Genomic DNA, 21,070 nt, shown 5'->3' on the forward strand with positions numbered 1-21,070 from the left:
AACAATGCAAATGGAGCAAGGAAATTACACAGATAACTAAACTGTGTCTGCGTTAAACAGGAAACCAACATCGTGGTCTGTGTTCTCCCAGAAACATAAATATTTCATCCATACAAGCCCATATGTCCAATCATATATCATTTCAGATTTCCACTGCCTTGCAAGGGTAGAGAAACATACTTGTATCTCATACGTGACTTCTGTCAGTAGTGCGTGGAAGAGTAATATATTAATATGAGCCCTTTTGCAGTGGATGGGAAGCTACTGTGGCAGTCCTCAGTCTGCGGACTTCCTGTTTTAGGAAGAGCTTCATCGGTTCCTCACAGATTCTACATGGCAGTTAGCCAGGAGCTGAAAGCAATACTCCTTAAACCATAATTTACATGACTTTTGAGATTATTGCTGTTTAGTTATTAATTTACTGTTTTCAAAGCCTGTTTCTTAATTTCTGTATTATTTGGGACATACAAAATATTACATAAAAAAGAGAGTTAGTGGTCCAGGCCCCTAAGAGACTTACCACGTAGCCTTATCTCACACTAAGCAATGCTTAAAGGATCCATCAGACCACACACAGTACAAGAAAACAAATCAGGCCAAGTGACAATAACTAAAATAAACGTCAGCAAGATGTATTCATGGAACAATAATTAAAGGAAGAAGCACACATCATGAGGAGGTCTTGACCCTGAGATGATATCATCCTAACACCTGATGTTATGACATTGCTCAGGGAATACACAATTAAGGGATGGGCAGAGCATTCCGAATGAGGTTCTCCTATTAGGTAGGAAAATCCTTCCGGTGCCTTAAAGACCTCTCATGAGCATCTTCCTGCTGCCTTGTCCACCTTCGCACTATTCTTTCTGTTCCTCAAACCCCCATGCCATGTATCAGCCTGCGTTACATTCCTAGCTGGTGGGCTCGTCCTCTGTGGCTGTGTGGCCCCCTCGATCACCTAACCCCAAGTTTCCCTTAAACAGCCATTCTCAGGCCCATCTCAACCACCCAAAGGAACTCTGCAACCCGACCTCTTGTGCTAGACTCTCCTCCTTGCTTGGCTACTTTTCACAACTACAAGCACAGCACAAATCCTCTGCTGGTCTGTGCCTCTGACTTACTGTCTGTTTCTATTGGTTAAGATGTAAATCTATGAGAGCAAGGATTCCCACCTGCCTTGGCAGGAAGAAGCGCTTATAGTGCAGTGCAAGCCTGACTGCCATGTCACACACTCACACGTACTGCCACGTCACACACTCACACGCACTCACACGTGCACGCACGCACACACACATTCATTCACGACAGTCGCTATGATGCATCAGGCATTAAGAACTCAATAAGTACAAATGAAAGCTTGAATTAGAGGTGACCCAGCTATAAGCATTTTTTCTGAAACATGCATCACCATATTTAATGTCCAAATAAAACCAACCAAACAATATTTATTGCCCTAGATCCTAACAAATGATTGATTCCTTGAACTCAAATCATTTGCTCCCAACTGCCTCCTGGGTCATCTTAGGACAGCGGATGTCACAGAGTTGCTCCCACTTCCTTAATCGACTCACTAGCTCCGACAACATCTGTGGCCCACCTGCCGACATTACACAGATGGACGGCAGGGAAATCACAAGTCCAGGAGCAGACCCTGGGCAACAGCACAATGCTCTAAGTGAAGATGACACACAATTCTCTCAAGTTAAGACTCTAGGCTGGGGTTACATCTCAGGCATAGAACACATGTTTAGCATATAGGAAACCCTGAGTGCAATCTCCAGCACTCTGAGAAAAGTGAGAACGCAAGAAAGCTTTATTGCACAGATGAAGAAAGATCCAAAGAAACAGTATCTGTTGTGCTCAGACGGTGCCACAATAGCAATGTTGCTAAGTGTCTTGTTCGCCAAGCGAAACAGCTCAAAGGATCTATTTTCAATAAACAATTAACATCAAATGTAAACATCTATAATGAATCTAGACTGCTTAAATGAGCATTCCATACAGACCATTTGTCTGTTTGTTTGTTTTTCCAGCCCTCCAAGGACTTCTGCTTCCCTCAACATCCAATAGAAATCAATAAATGCTATACAGTCCCTTACTGCTTTTCTGTCTTACAAAGGGGAAAGGCTGACATCATCACCAAGGAGCCAGAGCTCACACTAGGCCTGTGCAATGATGGAAGCTTGCTGCAGATTTCCCTACCGAGGCTGTAAAGTGTATTGTGAAAGGAGGGAGGGTTGGACCTCATGGAGGTTCGTGCCTGCAGACCTAACACTTTAGGAGACTGAAATGGGGAAGGTAATCCATTCTAGGCCAGCCCAAACTACATAATGAGAACCTAAGAGGAAAGGATACAGTAGGAGAATAGAAAGATTAAGACAGAAAGAGCTATACGTTTGAATTTTAGCCTGGACTTTTGAATGTGATGTGTGTAATTTGTGCAAACAACTGTGTCTAGCATGTCTTGAAACCATCTTAGGAAATCAAGCATTGAGCAGGTGACAGAAAGCTGTTTTCCCTACTACAAACTGAAAAACAGGTGAGAGAAACTGGCCAACATGTAGGTCACAGTTGCCAAGTAGTAACTAAAACCAAAGATAATTATAAGCTGTATATTTAACAAGGTATGATTACCAGATAAGAGAAGTCTGCCTGTGAGGTTTGTAGCAGTATATCACCTAAGCTAAACAAACTAAAATGAACTCTCACCTGAGGCAGGTGCAGTAACCACACAACACTACACAGCTTCTACTGGAGGCCCCAGTCCTGGGGGCGGAAGGCTTAACTCAGACTGGTGAATGTACCTGACTCTCTTGACCATGCTGGTCTGTCTGTTTCCTCAAGGAAGCAGCTACTACTCTGTCTCTGCAAGAAGGTATCTGAGAAAGGAGAAGGGGAGAAACAGATAGCACCAGACAGACAGACTCTAAAAAGACTGATGGAGGCCCCCTCCCACAGGGTACTGTCTCCCCTGGATTCTACAGAAAAGATGCCCACAATCAACTGGCACTGGACTGGGGAAGGTGGAGAATCTCTGGGCTCCACGGCCAGATGCTCTCTTCTCAACTCTGATTCTCTTCTCAGTCTTCTCTCCCCCTGTATCTGCTCCCTCCTTTTTAGTACATTCCAGCAAGAACACACAGCAATCAATGTGACTTCTCTCATCCCAAAGGCAGATGTTCCCAGCCCTGTAAAGAGCTACTGGACATCGGGAAACATTTCCAGAATTTCTGAAGTGCTGACTAACCCGCCATGACTCACCCACACTGCCTCCCCCTCCACATTCTTCAAGTCTGACTTGTTGCTCTGAATATTTGGGGAGAAAAAACACAAAAACTAATACCAACATAGGTGAGGGTAAACTCTCACCAAAAATGAACATAGAACAATTCGGTCAGCCCACACGTTCAGTACTTAGGGCAAAGGCAATAATAACATTAACTCTATTTAGACATCAACTCCTCTACCTCCAATCCCATAATGCTACAGAAACTTCAACAAGCTAAGCATTACTTCACAGAATATAAAAATGATGGGGACGATTTCTTGCAATTAGACACATTATTCATGCAAAAGCTAAGGGATTCTTTATTTGCTCTATTTGTGTGTAGTAGAGAATGGTCTTTCAAATGCTTATATCTGATAATCATGCAAATAATTAATAATCAGTTACTATGTTAATTCAAAATCTTTATAACACCCTTCATGCAATCATGATTTCATCCCAATCCAAAAGCTTTATCATACTAAAACTATCTTCTGGAGGTATGTGTGTATGTGTCTATGTTCTATATGTCATGTACTGGACTAAATGACAGAATGTCAAAAATACTAAATATACAAACTCACAATATAGGTTGTGGGTAAGACACTGCACCTAGTTTATATCACCAAGCATGGATTTTGCCAGCAATATGCTATGAACTATTTACGTATTTCCTCAAACCACGATTATTAGTATTAATGTATCGCTGGCAGATCAGACACCTACTAGGTACTGGACTTGATATTTTAGTAATCTTTCCCATTTGATTTTTGCAATAATGCCATGGTTTTAGGCATGAAGTCCCCTTTTTAAAAAGTGAGAAGTTAAAAAAAATAAAAAGTGAGAAGTTATAAGATAAAGGAGGTAAAATAATTGTTTAAAGTCAAATACCAAGCAAATGGCCAGGCTGAAATCCAAATGATGACTGTGTGACTCTGTAATACATGCTAGGCAGAACATGGTAGCACACACCTGTAATCTAGCACTTGAAAGTAGAGACAGGAGAATCATGAGTCAAAAAGAATAAGAATATACATTACTTAGTGAGTTCAAGGCCGCCCTAGATATAAGACCTTGCCTCAAAAAATTTACTTAATTAAACGAAGTAATTAAAATAAAAAGCTTGGATATGGAGGTGCATGCCTTTAATCCCAGTACTCAACAGGCAGAGGCAAGCTGATCTCAATGAGTTCAAGGCCAGCATGGTCTGTAGAGTGAGCTCCAGGACACCCAGAGCTACACAGAGAAACCCTGTCTTGAGAAAGAAAAAAAATTACAATAAATAATAACCCATACTAATGCCAGTAAGTGGGATCCCTGGTGGATTCAAAGCTCATCTCATTCCTGCATCATTAGTATTGCCTACTAAGTGGAAGACACCGAAGCAGTTCAACTGATCTTCTGAAAAGTCAATGTTGATACTGTCACTTACTAGCTTAGACCTGCAATGCCTCCAAGACACACAGAGCAGGAAAAGATGAACAAACAACTCAGCTCGGAACACTGGGCCGGCTGGCCCTGAACTTGGGTCAAGCTACCCTGCCCTTACTAAATGTCAATCATGCTTGCATTACCAGGATATTACATTTGATATCTCTAGGCCACTAAATCTTCCATGCACTCAGACCTCAGTAAAAATGTCACTTCCTTAAAGGTACCTTCCCTTGACAATCCAATCTGAGTGGCTTCCATGCTGCCCTCAGCTACTCTCCAGCCTGTCTTATTAGCTGTCTTATCCCTCTCTGAAATCACCTTGTGCGTTTTCTTTTTAGTTTAAGGCGTGTCTGCTCCAACTCCAGATCCGAGGAGAAGGAGCGACTCACAGATCTCACTGACTTCTAATGTCAGCGTCTCCAATAGTGTTGCTTTGAGAGCATGAGCTCTGGAAGACACGGTTGTTAAATGGATGACTGAACACGGGGTGCTGTGGAGTGTCGTACAAGATGAGAGGACTCATCCTCCAAAACAGGCTCATCTATGAAGAGCAGTTGTCTCCTATAGCTGTCCTCCACGTAAATGCTTCCAAGGGCAAAGTGGATTAAATGCTATCTGTATGTGATCAAATACCGTGCAGTTTCCAGAAGAGAAGAAAAGAATTCATTGACCAATATAATATTAAAATCTACTATGCCTTCATCAAGAAAAAAAAGAGAGAGGCAGATAAATTAATGGAAAGATAGGAGATGGTTCTCGTTCTCTGTCTCTGTCTCTGTCTCTGTCTCTGTCTCTGTCTCTCTCTCTCTCTCTCTGTGTGTGTGTGTGTGTGTGTGTGTGTGTGTGTGTGTGTGTGTGTCTTTCTCTCTCTGTCTCTTTCTCTCTCTCTGGTGTTATTCCTCAGAGCGGAAATGCTCTGTTCAGACACAGCTTGGAAGATATAAACATCATTGAAATTCAAAAGCAGTTTTGAAAGAGAGGATGCCTCAATTGGTATGCAAGAGATGTTTCTTCCCCTGAATACATTATGAACTTGAGGCATGCTAATATGCCATGCTATCCTAAGCACCAGATGGGGCAGTAGGCAGTACATGTCCCATCAAACCTCAAGAAGATGTATTAATGTTCATGCTATTTAAAAAAAAAAAATCCTCTGCCTGCCTCCCAAGACTTCCACAATTCTCAGCATTCAGTCACTTCCTCTCAGCACACAGTCCTCCAGGGCTGCTCTTCTTCAGCAGATGGTGCCAGGAATCATTTCAATCTATTTTATCATGGGAGGCAAAGGCCACAAAGCGTGTCAGACTGCGCTTACTGAGGGCCTACCCGGTACAAAAGAGAAAACAGAGGATCCGGGAGACGCAGGAAATCAATCTTCCCAGGCAGGCACAACTGAGAATACGTCTTTGGCTGAACAGAGAAGGACAAGGCAAGCTCCCTGTATTTACTGTCTCTACACTCTCAAAACTACTTAATTTTTATTGGGACACAGGTCAACTTCCATAGTCTACAAAGCAGGCTGGCTAACTTCACAAAATTAGGAATCATCTGTAGGGGGGCCTCATGAGACGGAGCACAGGAAATGGAGCCTACGTACAGTGAAGCCAGGCTTGCTGAGAAGTCACCGGAACACACGAGCACCCAGGAACCAGATGACAAAGTTCCCCTGGCCCCTGACCTGAGTGTTTTACCAGAGGTGGAGGTTCCAGATAGCTATTGTTTGTAGTTGCTCGAGTCCTCATTTTCTAATATGTCATTTAAAATAAATAAACTTCCTTGGTTTTCACCAAGTTAGGATTTAAACTGACTTATGGTGAAATGGGGGCTATCGCTCAAGATACATGAGGAGACACAAGTCACAATTTGTCACGCTGGTTCTCCCGTGTGACTCTGCCTGAGAATCCCCCGATCCGCGTCAAACACAGAACGTTGGATCTTTGCCAGAGTCTGCTGGTTTTCAGGGCTGGTAAGCAAGCCTTCAGAGCCGCAGATTCAGTTGACTGGAGAATCTGTGCTTCTACCCAGTTCCCAGACAAGCACTGCTGCTGGTCTTGAAGCTCACTGACAACTTAGCTACCCTTGGTGCTTGGCTAACCCTGCAAATGCCATTAATCCCTATGGTATATCAGCAGTGAGTGGAGGGAGCCTCTGAGGTCAAAGAAGGTACTAGGTCCTACTGGAGCCTGAGTGACAAGCACTTGTAAAGCTGCCTGATATGGGTGCTGGGACCCCAACTCGGGTCCAGTGCAAAAACCATATGTGTTCTCAACCATGGAGATATCTCTCCAGCCTCATTCCACCAAGAATTTTTTAAGAAGCACAAATTAAGAGAAACATAGAAGCCCTGCCAAATGGTCAAATTATCTTGCAAGGTGTATCATACTCCAGCAGGCTCTGAAACCTCAAGCTCTTACTCAGCACTTGCTGGAACAGATACAAAGGGGTAAAACCTTTTATTGAAAGCACTAAAATAAGGCACCATGCTTTTCCAGAAAATATACATATCGTTTACTGAATGAATTATCCCAGCAGTCTCTCGAGACTCAAGATAAATTTTACCAGCTTATCAAACTGCAACTCATCTGTGATCATTGATTTGAGAAACTGTTGGCTGAATATCCTGTGTAACTGAAAAGATTAAAATATTTTGTTAATATTTGCCTTTTGCAAAAATCTTACTCAGTGTGCCTGTTGGAAGACTGAGAACGTATACCCATCCTCCCACTAGAGACACGAATGAAAGAGAAATGGCCAAACGGGAGCTGCTTCGACGACTCAGCACACAAGGGCCCTTGCCAACAAGTCTGGAGACCTGAGTTTGATCCCTAGGATGTAAGTAGTAGAAGCCATTCGCTAATCTCCACACAAACAACATGACATAGACTCCAACACACACACACACACACACACACACACACACACACACACACACACACAGTAAAATTAAAATGTGCCTTAAAATTAGATAGTTATATGCTCCTATCAAAGTTCTGGGCTTTGTTTCTAATATCAGGTTTACTTAATAAATTTATTTTTAGTGTATCGCTTATTGTGTCACAGAGGGTGTGAACACTCTGAGCAGACATGAGTGTCAGAGAACAACTTGTGGAAGACAGCTCTTTCCTTCTACAAGTTGGGTCCCAAGGATCAAATTCAAGTTGTCCATGAGTTTAAGGCCAGCCTGGTCTACAGAGCACGTTCCTGAACATCTAGGACTACACAGATAAACCCTGTCTTGGAAAAACAAAAACAAAACAAAAATTCAAGTGGTCAGGTCTGGTAGCAAGCATCTTTACTCACCAAACCATCTTTTGCTGGTCCAAACATTAATTTTTAACCAGAGCAAAGAAGCATAAAAATTATATTGTACAATGTTTATATAAGGTAAAACATATGTATCTCTTCAAATATTTGCCATTTCATGATAAACATGTTTCAAATCCTTTGTTGAAGTTCTTTAAAATAAACTACTGTTGACTCTAGACATATTATTGTACAATCTCTGTCTGTCTGTCTGTCTCACACACACACACACACACACACACACACACACACATCACACAGTTTCTATCTAAATGCATCTTGGTGCCTCACTGATCAACCCTACCCCTCTCACTCTCACATGCCAATTAAGTGTTACATGTTAAATTACAATACAGCAAATATAATGAATAATTAGATGCATTACATACACACTATAACTAACATGCTACTAGTGGCCAGTAAAGCCAGATGGCCAAAACACATATGTATTTTTTTTCCGTCATTGAAAGAGATGCTTGGTTCAAACTATCAAACATGTTTTACAGAATTTACTCCTAATTTCACCTCATTAGTTACTAGGCTTTGCAAATTATTTCTTTCCTTTGAAATATTTGTGAGTTCTAGGCAACATCCACTCACTCATTTGTTAAGCAAACATTTGTTGGCTACTTTCTATATACTACAACACAGGGAGCCTGGAATGAAACTATCAAAACCAGGAAATCAAGACGTTAAGGGAAATGGCAGCTTTATCAAGATGAACTGGTGATGTTTATTATGTCCACTTTAAACAGCAAAGAAAGAGAATGCGACTTGGAATAGCACAGACTGAAAGGGAAATGTGCACAGCTTCCAGCCCTTTATGGCATCACGCACCTAGACCTTCATGACATCACACACCTAGACCTTCATGACATCACACACCTAGACCTTCATGACATCACACACCTAGACCTTCATGACATCACACACCTAGACCTTCATGACATCACACACCTAGACCTTCATGGAATCACACACCTAGACCTTCATGACATCACACTCATGATATTACACACCTAGACTTTCATGACATCGTACTTAGAGAGGAGCCAGTGAGGGAGAACAATCCACTTAGGGATCTATACCAGGACTGCAGCCCTCTGAGGGACCTACAATAGGACCACAAGGAAAAACCATCCATTTATTTAAATTTGAAAGCCCCGTGGGCATCGCAGACTCTCATCAACAATGTTTTTTACTATCTCTCTCACCAGTATGTCTTTGATTATCTGATTTCCAAGAAAGCACATGACTGAAAAAGGTAAAGGGTTGGCACAAGATAGAGAAGGTGGGCAGGTGACAGAGACAGAAAACCCCATGTATAGGGACAAAACTCACCAAGCACAACAATCTACAACAGTTGCTGTGAGCCACATACTTTCTCTTTTATTTTATGGCCAGAGTCTCTAATAATAAACCCTTGACTTTATATCAGTGCAAAGCCCACTTACCAACAGCATTGCCAGCATCCCGTGAAGAAGGTAGGAAGACAGGGTACGTGTTGCTACAATTTTAAAAACAGGATCTCATGTAGCCCACGCTTGCCTCAAACTCACTGTGTACCAGAGGATAACCTTGAACTCCTGATCACCCCATAGGTCTAATTCTAGGCAGGCACCACTACAGCTGATCTCTTTCTACTTTAGTACCAAAAGAATGAAGAGCAAGCAGACAATCAGATGACTTGCTTTTGGTCACACATAGAAGATGTCAACAGTCGTCACACTTTGTGGTTGTGACGGATGGCCTCATCAAGACACTGAACTAGCAAACGCATCATAAAGTTAAAGATAATGCCCCCCTCCAGAAAGAAAACAGCTTGACACAGAAACCATGGCTGTCCAAAAATGACAGGTTAGTAAACACAAAAATTTAAGAAAGTAAACAAAATTCTTTCAAAGCTTAAGAAAACTGTCTACTCTCTAAAAAGCACTACGAAATGGCTCAGTCCTCCCAGAATCATGAATGAAGGGCTCACAGACACTGTCATGATACCAAACGTTGTACATCCAACCACACAGTCAAAATAGAGCTGCTGACAAAACAGTCAGGTACTCCTTGACCCAGCGAATGGTACACGATCAACCAGGGCCAACCTTCCTTTCAAGGGCGCTGCTTAGGAAACCACTGAACAGAGAAAGGTTTGAGACTGATCACACCTATTTTTCACAACTGTTTTAGCCTTTGTGTTTGGCAAACCCTGCCAAGAGAAAAATTGGGTTTCACCTCTGAGGTCTGTCACTCTTGATATTTTATAGACCCCACTGTTAGGAATGTGCTTGGAAGCCTAAACATTAAATATTAACTTTATTTCGTGAGTAATGTCTAAGGACATAAATCTTTATTTTTGATTCCTTAACCATATTTTGTTACTTAGACTGTGCGTCCACAACTAAGGCTAGAAGGGGGAGATGAATTACACACTAAGAGGACCCAAAGTTCTCCTGTAACTAGAGTAACACTTTGGAGGCAATGATAACCATGCATCTCGCAGGACCAGAAGATGGCAGGGTCTGGGCTTTGGCTCTAGTCTTAGCCTCATCGAGACATATATTAAGCCTTCTGGGTGGGAAACTACATCAATGATTATCTTGAGAAACTCAAATTCAATCTTTCAGATTCCTCCCCATAGGCCAAGCGAGAGTCACCATAGGAACTGAGCCCTGAGGAAGGCAGAGAAAGGAGAGGTCACCAAGTTGAACGTCAATGGGAAGGCAAAGCTTTGCTCCGAAGTCCAGCAGTTGCCTCAAAGTTTCAACTAACAGCATCCATCATCCCCCTCCAGACAGCTAAGATGCTGCTCATTTCCTTTAATTCTTTCAGATTCTCATTAAAACCTAAACACAAGGCAGACACCTCCTCATATCCCTTCTTTCTGGAGATTATTTTGCCTAATTACTGGCTAATTAATGGCTGAAAGCCAAACTACTGACCCACATCACATTCTTAGGAGTCCTTTCAAATTCATTTTCGTGTTCGAGTCCCAAGTATTCTGTGTGATGAGAAGCGGCCATACAGAATTAAAGCAATCCCTCAAATGAAAGCGAGATTGCATGCACCTGTCTCTTATCACCTACCTGTGGGGAACAGTTCAAACCTTCTCAAGAAACTGCCCGCGATTAGAAATAAAACTAACTGCCTTTTGATTTGTGTTTTGGCTGGTCTTGCTTTGCTGGTGGCAGAAATGGCAGGAGCACCTGCTCCTGACAGTGCCCCTGCCCTCTGCTGCCTACAAGCCCAGGACCTCTGAGAGCAGAGCTGCAGCTCCCAGGGGTATCGCCACTGAGCAACCTTGTGTTTATTAACCACACGTTTAACAATTTTGCCTGTGCATGTGTTGAATATGTCATTTGCTTTCCAATTTATTTCTCATTGCAAACACAGGAAGTCACCTACCTAGGTGAACCAACAACAGACAGTTGGGCTTCCTTATCTCAGCTTCCAAAGGAGACCACCACCAAGAGGTGGTGCCTTACCTAACCAGGACACTTTTGGCAGCCAATTTCTCTTGTGGGTTATGTTGCTGTTGTCCCTTTGGTTTTTGTTGATGTTGTTTTGTTTTTGTTTTTGCTGGTTTATTTTGGAGATAGTGTCTCACCATGTTGTCTAACATGACCTCAAACTCATGGTCCTCCTGCCTCAGTCTCCGCCGTTCTAGTACTACATTCACTACCACACACAGCTAAGGAAATCTACTGGAGGATAGTTACTTGCACTGTACCTTCAAGAGGAACCCGTGAGGGCAGAGACAGTTTAAGCGCACATTCTACTCTTGTAAAGGACCAGGGTTCAGTTCCCAGCACCCTGTGTAGCTCAGAACCATCTGTAACTGTGGTTCCAGAAGGTCTGATGCCCTCTTCTGGTCACTCCATGCTCACAGGGACAGATATAGTCACAGGCAAAATACATGCATAAAATTAAAATAAAACAATCTCTTGTTTAAGAAAAAGAAAACTGAGAACATCGGGAGCTTAACCTGCGTTAGCCAAGATCATGATGCTTTTCTGACTTTAATTTTAGCAAAGCTAAAATTTTCCCTAAGCGCATCATGATGACCACACTCATGATCCTAACTCTTGAGGTATAGGATAGGGGACAGAAGAGCAGGCCTCAGCCATACAGAAAGTTCCAGGCCACCTTGGGCTACATAAGACACTGTCTCAAAAATAAATAAACAAACAAACAAACAAATAAATAAGGTAGAAAAAAAGAAAGAAAGAAAGAAAGAAAATTATACCTTCTTTGCCTCTGTTCTTCTAACTCAAACATCCCCCTTCTAATGTTCCTCTAGCCCCCATTACGAAGAAACCCACCCCTATCACGTTGCTGCCCATGCATTCCTCTCTAAGAGAAAACAGGGGATCCAGATTTAGCAGGTAGCCCAGAAACTCCCATCTAACCTCATCTACTTGTCCCTGGGCAAACAACTTCAGATTTCAACCTTGGTGAGAAGAGCATTTGCAGAGGTGTTCAGAGAAGGAACAGAGCCCGCCCTGACACACAGAGGCTTTCCATTGCTTTCCACCGCAGGCTGCTCCTCGCTCCTGTTTCCAAACAGTAGCTTGCAAGCTCCCTCTGAGATTAAGGTTTCTTGAGTCCTTTGATTGCAACTCTATAGGTTGAAAAACATAATTAAGCTAGACATTCTCAGAAAGCACATTTACATTAATATTAATTAATGCAAACAGCTGTTTGAGAAAGCCAGCCAGATCAAACTGTGACTTGGTCAGGTGTGACATCCTATTGTTCTCAAGTTATGAGTCATTTAAGTTAATGGCTTACTCCTCGAGCTACGGTTAAATACCAGAGAACTGCAACCGCACGCAGAAACTGCTTTCTGAAATACTACATTCTTCCTGCACCCAAGGGTTTCAATTCAACCAAACAACAAAGAATGCCCCAATCTTAGCGCTAAAGCAACACATCCAAAAGCCGCTAAGTTTCCTAACTGGGCCAGAAAGGAGACAAGCAAGCTTACTAATGAGGATTTAACTGGCCTACGGCCATCCTTTACCCTAGAAGTTTCTGACTGCTAATGCATCTACGAGCCTTTTCACCTCTGGTTCTTTTACGGGACCCCACACCCAGGATCCACTCATTTCAACGTGAGCCCCAGGCTATAAACACCCTGAACAAAAGGCAGGAGCGAACCACAGTTATTTTAATTTGGTACCTGACATATTCTGAGCTACGTGCAAACGCCCCCTCCTTTTCTGGTTGTCACGTCATATTTTCGCCAGGTTTGGTGGCACATGCTTTTCAACCCAGCACTTGGGAGGCAGAGAGAGGTGGCTCTCTGTGAGTTTGGGGCCAGCCTGGGCTAAATAATGAGATCTTGCTCAAAAACATGCTCACAATGAGCCATATCTAACTCCTTCTTTCCAAACTGTTATAAAGTTACAGGCGCAGTGTTGCCCAGGCTGAGTGTTTGAGGTCATGGGAGTTTCTCCCACAGAGCTCGACAGTCCTCAAGTAGGAGAGAAGAAAACAAGTAGGCATGATTTAGGGCTGGGGCCAGGGAGGACAGAACAGAGAGCCTGGCTATGATGTGTTTGCACGATTCCAGTAAAAGAGCATTTAGAAGCAGCACGGAAGACGGGGGACTAGGGGAAATCTAGGAATGAATGACTGGACAGGCCCCTTTGCCTGTGTGAGCCTCAGCTTCAGCCTCTCTAAACCAAATGTTTGCAAGATCAACTTCTGGCTCTAACGACGAAGCAGAAAGCTGTTTGGTATCAGAATTACCACGCCATCTCTGTAATCGTCAGTTATCAGCACAGAGATGATGAGTTGCGGGCATTTCTAGACGACATAATGCCCACTAAGCAAATGCTATTTAGGAAATGAAAATGAACCAACGACTGGGGCTTTTTGTGGGTTGTTCGCTTTTGTTTTGTTTTTTGAAAGAGGCTCCTATGTACCCAGGCTGCCCTGAAAGTCTCTAAGCAACAGAGGATAGCCTTAAGTTGCCTCTACTTCAATTCTGTATCTATGAAACCTACAGAAATTATAAATAACCTCCCTCCTCCCCCCCCCCGCCAAGGAAAAAAGATGAAAAATATTTTTCAGTAGACTGTATACAGAGACATAAACTATAAACACTTTCAAGTTATATAAAATATATAGAACTGAAAGGCCAGATACTGAGAAATGCTAACAGAAAAGAATTTAAAAGAGAAAGGTATAAGGTGAGAGGGTTTGAATAAAAGTTGAAACTTTGGAATTTCTGCTACAAAGAAATAATATCTGAATAATCTACATTTACAATTGTGTCATTATGGCTCATATAATTTTCCTTCAATTGCGGTCATGAGGCTTATTTGGAACACAAGAGTCAGCCTAACAGGATGGCAAACTGACTTGCAAGGTGAAACAGCATTGATAAATGAGTGTAATGTTCTTATTCGTGCACAACAGAATTTACATACATCTATTAAATTGTACATATGTAACCAGCTGCATCGCCCAAATGTCCAGTTACAAAGGACACTAACAGTGGTCTGTCCATGGCAATTTCACTTCTGGTTTTGTTTTGAGTTTTTTTTTAACACACACACACACACACACACACACACACACACACACACAAATCATCGGTTGCAAGCCTTGATGTTAAAAACAGAAAAACAAGCCTAGTACACAGTGGCTATAAATGCCAAATCAATTTTCAGCAGATAATAAAGTCCGTGTTTTACAATCAGCAATGCACTGTTTTACTACCCAAAAATGTAAGCTAATAATATATAGCTCTCCTAAATGGAAAATGCAGATACGCTGTTAAAAAATGGGCTGGCTGTGAGAGGATGGATCGTTCCTGCAGGGACCTTCTCTGAGCTGTGTGTAAGTGTTTTGAAAATATCACATGATGTGGCCATGTGTTAAAAATTACAGCCAGTTAAGTTCTCTGCTAGGAAAAATATGTGGGCAATTTAGGAAATGCACTCCAGGATGGAGATGTCTTAAGTAAAACCAGATTTTCAAAACAAACCCTTTTTCCCCCCTTTTGGAAACTTGAACTTAAAAAAAAAAATTCCCGGCACATCTGGAGAGCAGGACCATTGAGAAAGGGTGGTCTGACCTAACGCTAGCCATCTTCTGAAAGAACAGCACTATTTCTGGGCTCCGGGGACTGTGCTTACTGACTGTCCTTTTAAGGAAGCAGTCCTGCATGCACTCTGGAGGTCAACGCATGTTGTTTGATAATAGTACTCAAAGACTGATAAAAACATAAATATTTCAAAAAAACTTGGGGCTACTTTCGCTTGACACAATATAGCACCAAGGTCTCTCCTTCCATTTCCTTCTTTTATGTACAAGGGTCAGCTTGTCCAAAAAAAAAAACACCCAAAAACAAAAACAAAAGCAAAAGCAGTGATGGGCAGTGAGGTCATCCTTCTTCCTAAGTGAGTTCAGCAGCTTAAGCACAGCTCACTTCTCTAAAACCTGCACGAGCTCCTTTGACTTTTCATAGCTCACTCTGTAACAGTGAGTTATCAACCGCTAACAGGAGGAGGGGGTGTTCTTTTCTCAAAACAGTTCCACAAAAGCCAAAATTAAAACTTCTTCTTCACCTGCCCACTCCCAGGATGCTGTGTGCCTGAATAAGCTCAGAGTCCGCCCATCTGTTTCTAGTGACTCTCAGCTTTAGAAGAGACATCTTAGATCTGACGACTATCACAGCAAGTCTGAGACGAGGAACCACTTCTGACACTTGAATTACTAACAAATAAATTAGAAAGCTGATATTTAAATGTGTAGGCAATAAAATTCTACACAGAATGTTCTATTAAAAATGCAAAGCTACCCCCAAAGTGGCTAAAAAATGTCTGTGAATATAAATGTACACGAATGGACTGAAATATGCTAAAAACATATTAAGAGGTAATCAATCTGATCCTAGACTTAAAAAAATAATAATACAGATGGGTGTCAAAAAGAGTATCAGATCTGCTCGAGTGTGGTCATCCCGGAATGTGCTCACAGTCACAGCTTTTGATAGACTCTGCATCCAAGAGCAAGGCTCTCTAACACGGAGGGAGGGAAAGAGGGAAGAAGGGAAGGAGGGAGGGAAGGGGGAGGGAGAGAGAGCACCCATACTTCAGAACACCAATACAGAACCAGTCAGATATTAACAACTAAACGCTAAAGCCAACTTGTGAGGGCAAAGCCTTAAGAACAGTTCAATGCTTTGAAGATTACTTTAATAAACAAGTGAAGAACAGGGAGAAGAGGCCCTAACCAGTCCCCATCCCTTAGTATCACGCACAAGTGGCTTTGGTTCTATTTTACCAAAATACCACCGACTCCAGAGGATGCTGCTACATCATGTAACACTCATCTATTAAGAGCATAAAAACAAAGAACATTTGAATTCTAAAATTTACATGAAACTGTGCTCCGATGATCTGGCAGAATAAAAAATAAATAAAACACAAGTCCTTTCACACCAATTCCATATGATACACCAGGGGTATATTTCCTCTTCAGTTGCATGGCACATACAAATCAGATGAAAACTTAAAGGGTTAAAATGACCTTTCTAAGACCTCGGCTATTATCCTTTTGGTAAAATGAGCTTCCTAATAGTTCAGCCTCTGTGCATCCCTAGTCCCTCAAACAACAAGCAAAGTGCAATCCTGGACGGGCCCATCCTTCCTACACACAGATCAGTGGTGATAAGAATGGACTCCGAGATGGATCCTAAAGGGGAAACATTCCTCCAACAACTGGCGATGCCCACACACAACTGTGGCTGCAGAAAACTGGCAGATAATGTTTCAAAACACCATCTGGGAGGTGCGCAGACTGTGACCAAGCGCAGGCGCTTCTGCCTGCCCTACCCAAATAATCTGCACATCAGCCAGCTGGAAGCCCTGCGTGCCCTGCCTTCATCCACTCTGCACTCTGCACAGGACAGTTGAGAGTTCTCCAGAGCAGCGCGGCAGAGACAGCCCCTTCTCCTCAGCGGGCTTCACAGGCAGAGCCTTCCTTGGCAGCAACCACAGAAACACTCCAGTCTCCAAAGATAATATTTTCCGGGGAAATTGTCATACACTAAATTTCCAGGGATACAAGAATGTCACTAATCCAGCATACTTCCAAACGACCAGATTTCAATTATTTACATGATAACATCTAAAGACTATGATTTAGGGTAAGAAATCCCTTCTAGTGCCAAAGCTTCCTTCATCTTCTTTAACATAAACACCTCTTCACAGACCTCCTAGAAACCTTCCATAACCTAAAAACTCTCTCCACAAACAAACATCCAACATAGAAAGTGCAGATGACAGTCCTAAAACCCAGAACAGAGACAGCCCTTCTTAGTGACGCTGACCCCCTATGTAAACCGCTCAGGCAAAGCCATCCGCGGCGGTCCTCTCCCTCTGCTGCAAAGGCATACCGCTCTGTGCCCCGTACTCCTACCAGACTTTAATAGCTTTCTTTATGTTGCTTCCCAGTCACACCTCCAGCACCCCACAGTCTCTCCCTGCCTTCAGCCCATGCAGCAGTGGCAGGGCAGTAGGTATTTTCCATGCATGCTAGAGAGTAAAGCTTCCTTCCCTTGCAAGAAAAGAGGGCTCACTCACCAGGCATCCTGGAATCCAGCGTGTAACACACTGAAAGCGACTCTGTGTTAAGAGGGGGTGCGATGCGGGCTCATGCCTCCTGTTCTGGAATGTGCGGGGCGGTGGAGAGGAGGGCCATCAGAGGGGCTGGGGCAGCATGGCCCGAGGCAGGGAGCTGGGCGCGTGCGCCTGCCAGCCAGAGACAGATGGAGAGCTGACACTCCGGATTGCACTTGGAGCAGAAATGTGGGAGATGACAGGAGCACATGTGGCCTTGAACCCAGCCCTGTCTCTTCAGGCAGAACAATGACAGGGACGTGTGTGCAAAGTATCACAACTCCTGCCTCCCCTTCTCCACTCTACCTCCCGCCCCCGGGTCCAGAGCACCAAAAAGCAGAAAGTGAAATGCAGAAAGATAAGCTAAATGCTGAATAATTCATTCACCACCCCCACCCAAGCTCAAAGTTAACCCTTATCTTGCCAAAAGAAGGCAATGTTGACCTGGCCCCCAAGGCTCTCACTGCAAGGCTTCCTTCCACTTCTAATTTTAACAGACATTACTGGGAAGTAAGGCTCAAAACAAACAAGGGCACAGACCCACAAAGCTCTCTTATTGATCTGGAAATCCCGGACAATCTCACGACATCTTGTAAGATTGTGTGTTGTGCCAGCTCACCGTCCGGCACAGAGTACCGGGAGTATTATCTCATCAGCTTCCTGGTGGCATGTGTACAACAGACCCCTCTTTTAGAAGCGGAATCCAACCATTTTTAGTGTGCTAGGGAACTTTGAATCCCCTGGGATCCCATGTTGATAGGCTCCAAACATTTCCAGTTTACCCTTTCTGCTTTGCATAGAGATCCACAGGAGACAAAAACAAAATCTTTACTATAAAATAAAGCCTTTTCAAAAGCTGAACAATCAAGCCCTCCCTCCTGATTTCTGAATTTTTTTTTTTTGCTTTTTTTTTTTTTTTCACACCCTTAGATGTTTGTCCTGACCGTGAATAACACATACCCAGCCTGGTTCAATGGGCTCTCTGCCTATTAAGCTTTAATGGACACCATGATATATAAAACGAGGAGCCTTTGTTACAATGCTTTATCTAAAGCTGGCTATTTTCTTCTCAGCGGTCTCTCTTTAGTCCTTTGTAAAACATCCTTGCCTCGTAGGAGAAACATAAGCCTGCCTGCCTGCTTTGCACGCCTGTTTCTAAACACTCACAAAACGCAGGACAATATCATTCTCTTCCCAAACTCTTCTGTACGATTTAACACTCTTCCCTGGGTCTGTGTTGTTTGTTTGTTTTAACCACAGGGCTGCATGGTGGTCGATCCCTCAGGCTCTACCTTTCCAATGCACAACCAACCCTCTAGACACAGAATTTTCTACTAAACAATTCTACTCAGGACTGACCAACCAGCCAGCTCAGTGACCATGAAGACAGGATCAGCCCCTTTAACCCTTGCTGTTCTGGCAGTGAGCAACATGCCCTTTGCTTATTTGACAGTTTCTATAAGCTTTTGTCAATTTGGTTTTTACCCCCTCTCCTGGCTGCCTTCAAGCAATTCTAAAAGACCCCCTCTGAAAACAGGCAGTGATTCCTCCCTCTGCCCATTGTCCTCCCATCCCCCTGCCCAAGAGTGTTTCAGAACACAAACCCACGCCACACTCTGCACAAACAAAAAATAGATCATCTTTGATAAACAGCACAGATCGATAAGAACTTCTACAGCCCCTGAACACTGTACCCGAGAAGGGCTGCTTCAGCCAGTGAACCCCCCAAAAATCTATCACTGTCAGAGCCTACTTGTAAAAAGACTACAATTCATAATGATTACTCCACTCTGTCACTAATAGTATACTACACTCTATTTATGAGGCCAATCTTTTTGTTCATCTTAGTTAGATGTCACTTGTAATGAGGTTCTGTGTAATGGATTTCAGTTCGGTGAAGCACCAAGCGCAAACACTCTGGTGACAGAAAGCGTTATAGTATGCATGAGTGTGATCATCAATTATCAGTGCCTTTATGGAATCCAGAATCCTAAATCGGAAAATTTTCATTTTTTTTAAAAGAGTATTTTTTAAAAGCCACTCAGTGCTACACCACACTTTTTTATAATGCTATACCTATGTTAGAAAGAAAACATGTTCACAGTGGGACCCCAGCCTTCCACCAACATGCACGGCGAATCACTTCTAAAATAGAAACCAGATGACAAAATGCAATACACTTCGAGAAAACTGGATGATATGTGGTTTTAAAACTGGGTCTTAATATCGGTACACTCCACGCCTCTAAAGCACAGCTCGGAAAATTGAAGTTCCATAGGCTGTGCGATTATGTATCTTTTCTATGTGTAAAAAGGCTTTTTAAGCTGTTATCTGACTACAGTAATTGCCACTTTAAATTGATCCACGTCAACAAAACCTGGATCCCTGGAGATTCTCACCTAGAAGTCTGATTGCAGAAAGGGCCTGGCTGAACGTGCAGTGGAGGCTGGTTCAGCGTGTTTCTCAAGGAGCCCTTCCCCATCTTTAGCCCAGAGACAGGCAAAGCTGCAGCACCATTTGGCATCTCTCCCTGAGCTGGGAAACCTGGATATGTATAGATACAGTGACTTGGACAGAAATAACTTACCCTTTAATAAAAAGAGTACGAGGAGCCAAGATCTCTAACCTCCAAACCGTATAATAAAAATAGACAATCGATAGCGTGACAAATGTATTTATATAGGTGAAAGATGAGCCGCGACAAAGAAGCCGAGCGTGTGCTGGAAAAGTTTTCTCCAGTGAAAAACACTGTCCTGTATTACCGTCCATGTGTAGTTCGGAAAATCAAAATATATTCCAAACAACAAAGAATACATTAATGATCCATCAAGCACTTTCTCAGAAAAGTCATGGCCATTAATACATAACTTTTGATTTCATAGAAAGCCTATTATTAAAGGCAGTTTTAAAATGAGAGTTATCTAAACTGTCACTTTCAAAATCAGCAAATGTAGCCAGTAATGACATACTGGACTCACTAAAGAAGAGGAAAAAATACGTGACTGGTTTTGTGACGGCAACTTCGTATCACTCATCCGAGCCACGCCACGCCACGCCACGCCACGCCACTTCCACAGCAGAACAGCCCAGTCTTCCCTTTGTTCAGATCTGACTCAGCCCCAGACAACAGCCATGCAGGGGCATTATCTGCAGCAGAGAGACCTCCACCCTGCTGAAGAGAGAACTGCGCAGAAGCTTTTCCAGGGCCTTCTCAGCTCCCCTCCCTGCCTCTTGCAGACTGTTGTGTTACACTGTGCCTGCACACAGTGGGTATTAAGTGAGTTAATTCAAAGGATCTGGAACCTCATTGATCCTACTTGAAAGCAATATACCCAACCAAATACTTTCCTACCCCATCTGCTCTGGCCTGCCACCAGCTATTCAATACAAGAGAATTAATAGTTTCAGATATTCTAACCGGCCCAATAAAGGCACACTC

The 21,070-nt window shown here is 42.9% G+C and overlaps 1 protein-coding gene across 4 annotated transcripts in view; it reads right to left on the reverse strand.

Annotated features, from left to right (window-relative positions):
• The window catches only part of Runx1t1 (RUNX1 partner transcriptional co-repressor 1), a 145,698-nt gene that overhangs the window by 85,297 nt on the left and 39,331 nt on the right, over window positions 1-21,070 (reverse strand). Inside the window, exon 1 of one of the 4 annotated variants that reach the window (XM_075966938.1) lies at window positions 17,596-17,980. The exons of the other annotated variants lie outside the window; for them this stretch is intronic. Coding sequence (XP_075823053.1) covers window positions 17,596-17,602 — 7 coding nt within the window. The 5' untranslated portion in view covers window positions 17,603-17,980. Of the gene's footprint in view, window positions 1-17,595; window positions 17,981-21,070 lie in introns of those variants that run through there. 4 annotated transcript variants of the gene reach the window in all.

The sequence above is a fragment of the Microtus pennsylvanicus genome, chromosome 3, assembly GCF_037038515.1.
Source record: "Microtus pennsylvanicus isolate mMicPen1 chromosome 3, mMicPen1.hap1, whole genome shotgun sequence".
In the NCBI taxonomy this organism is placed as follows: Eukaryota; Metazoa; Chordata; class Mammalia; order Rodentia; family Cricetidae; genus Microtus; species Microtus pennsylvanicus.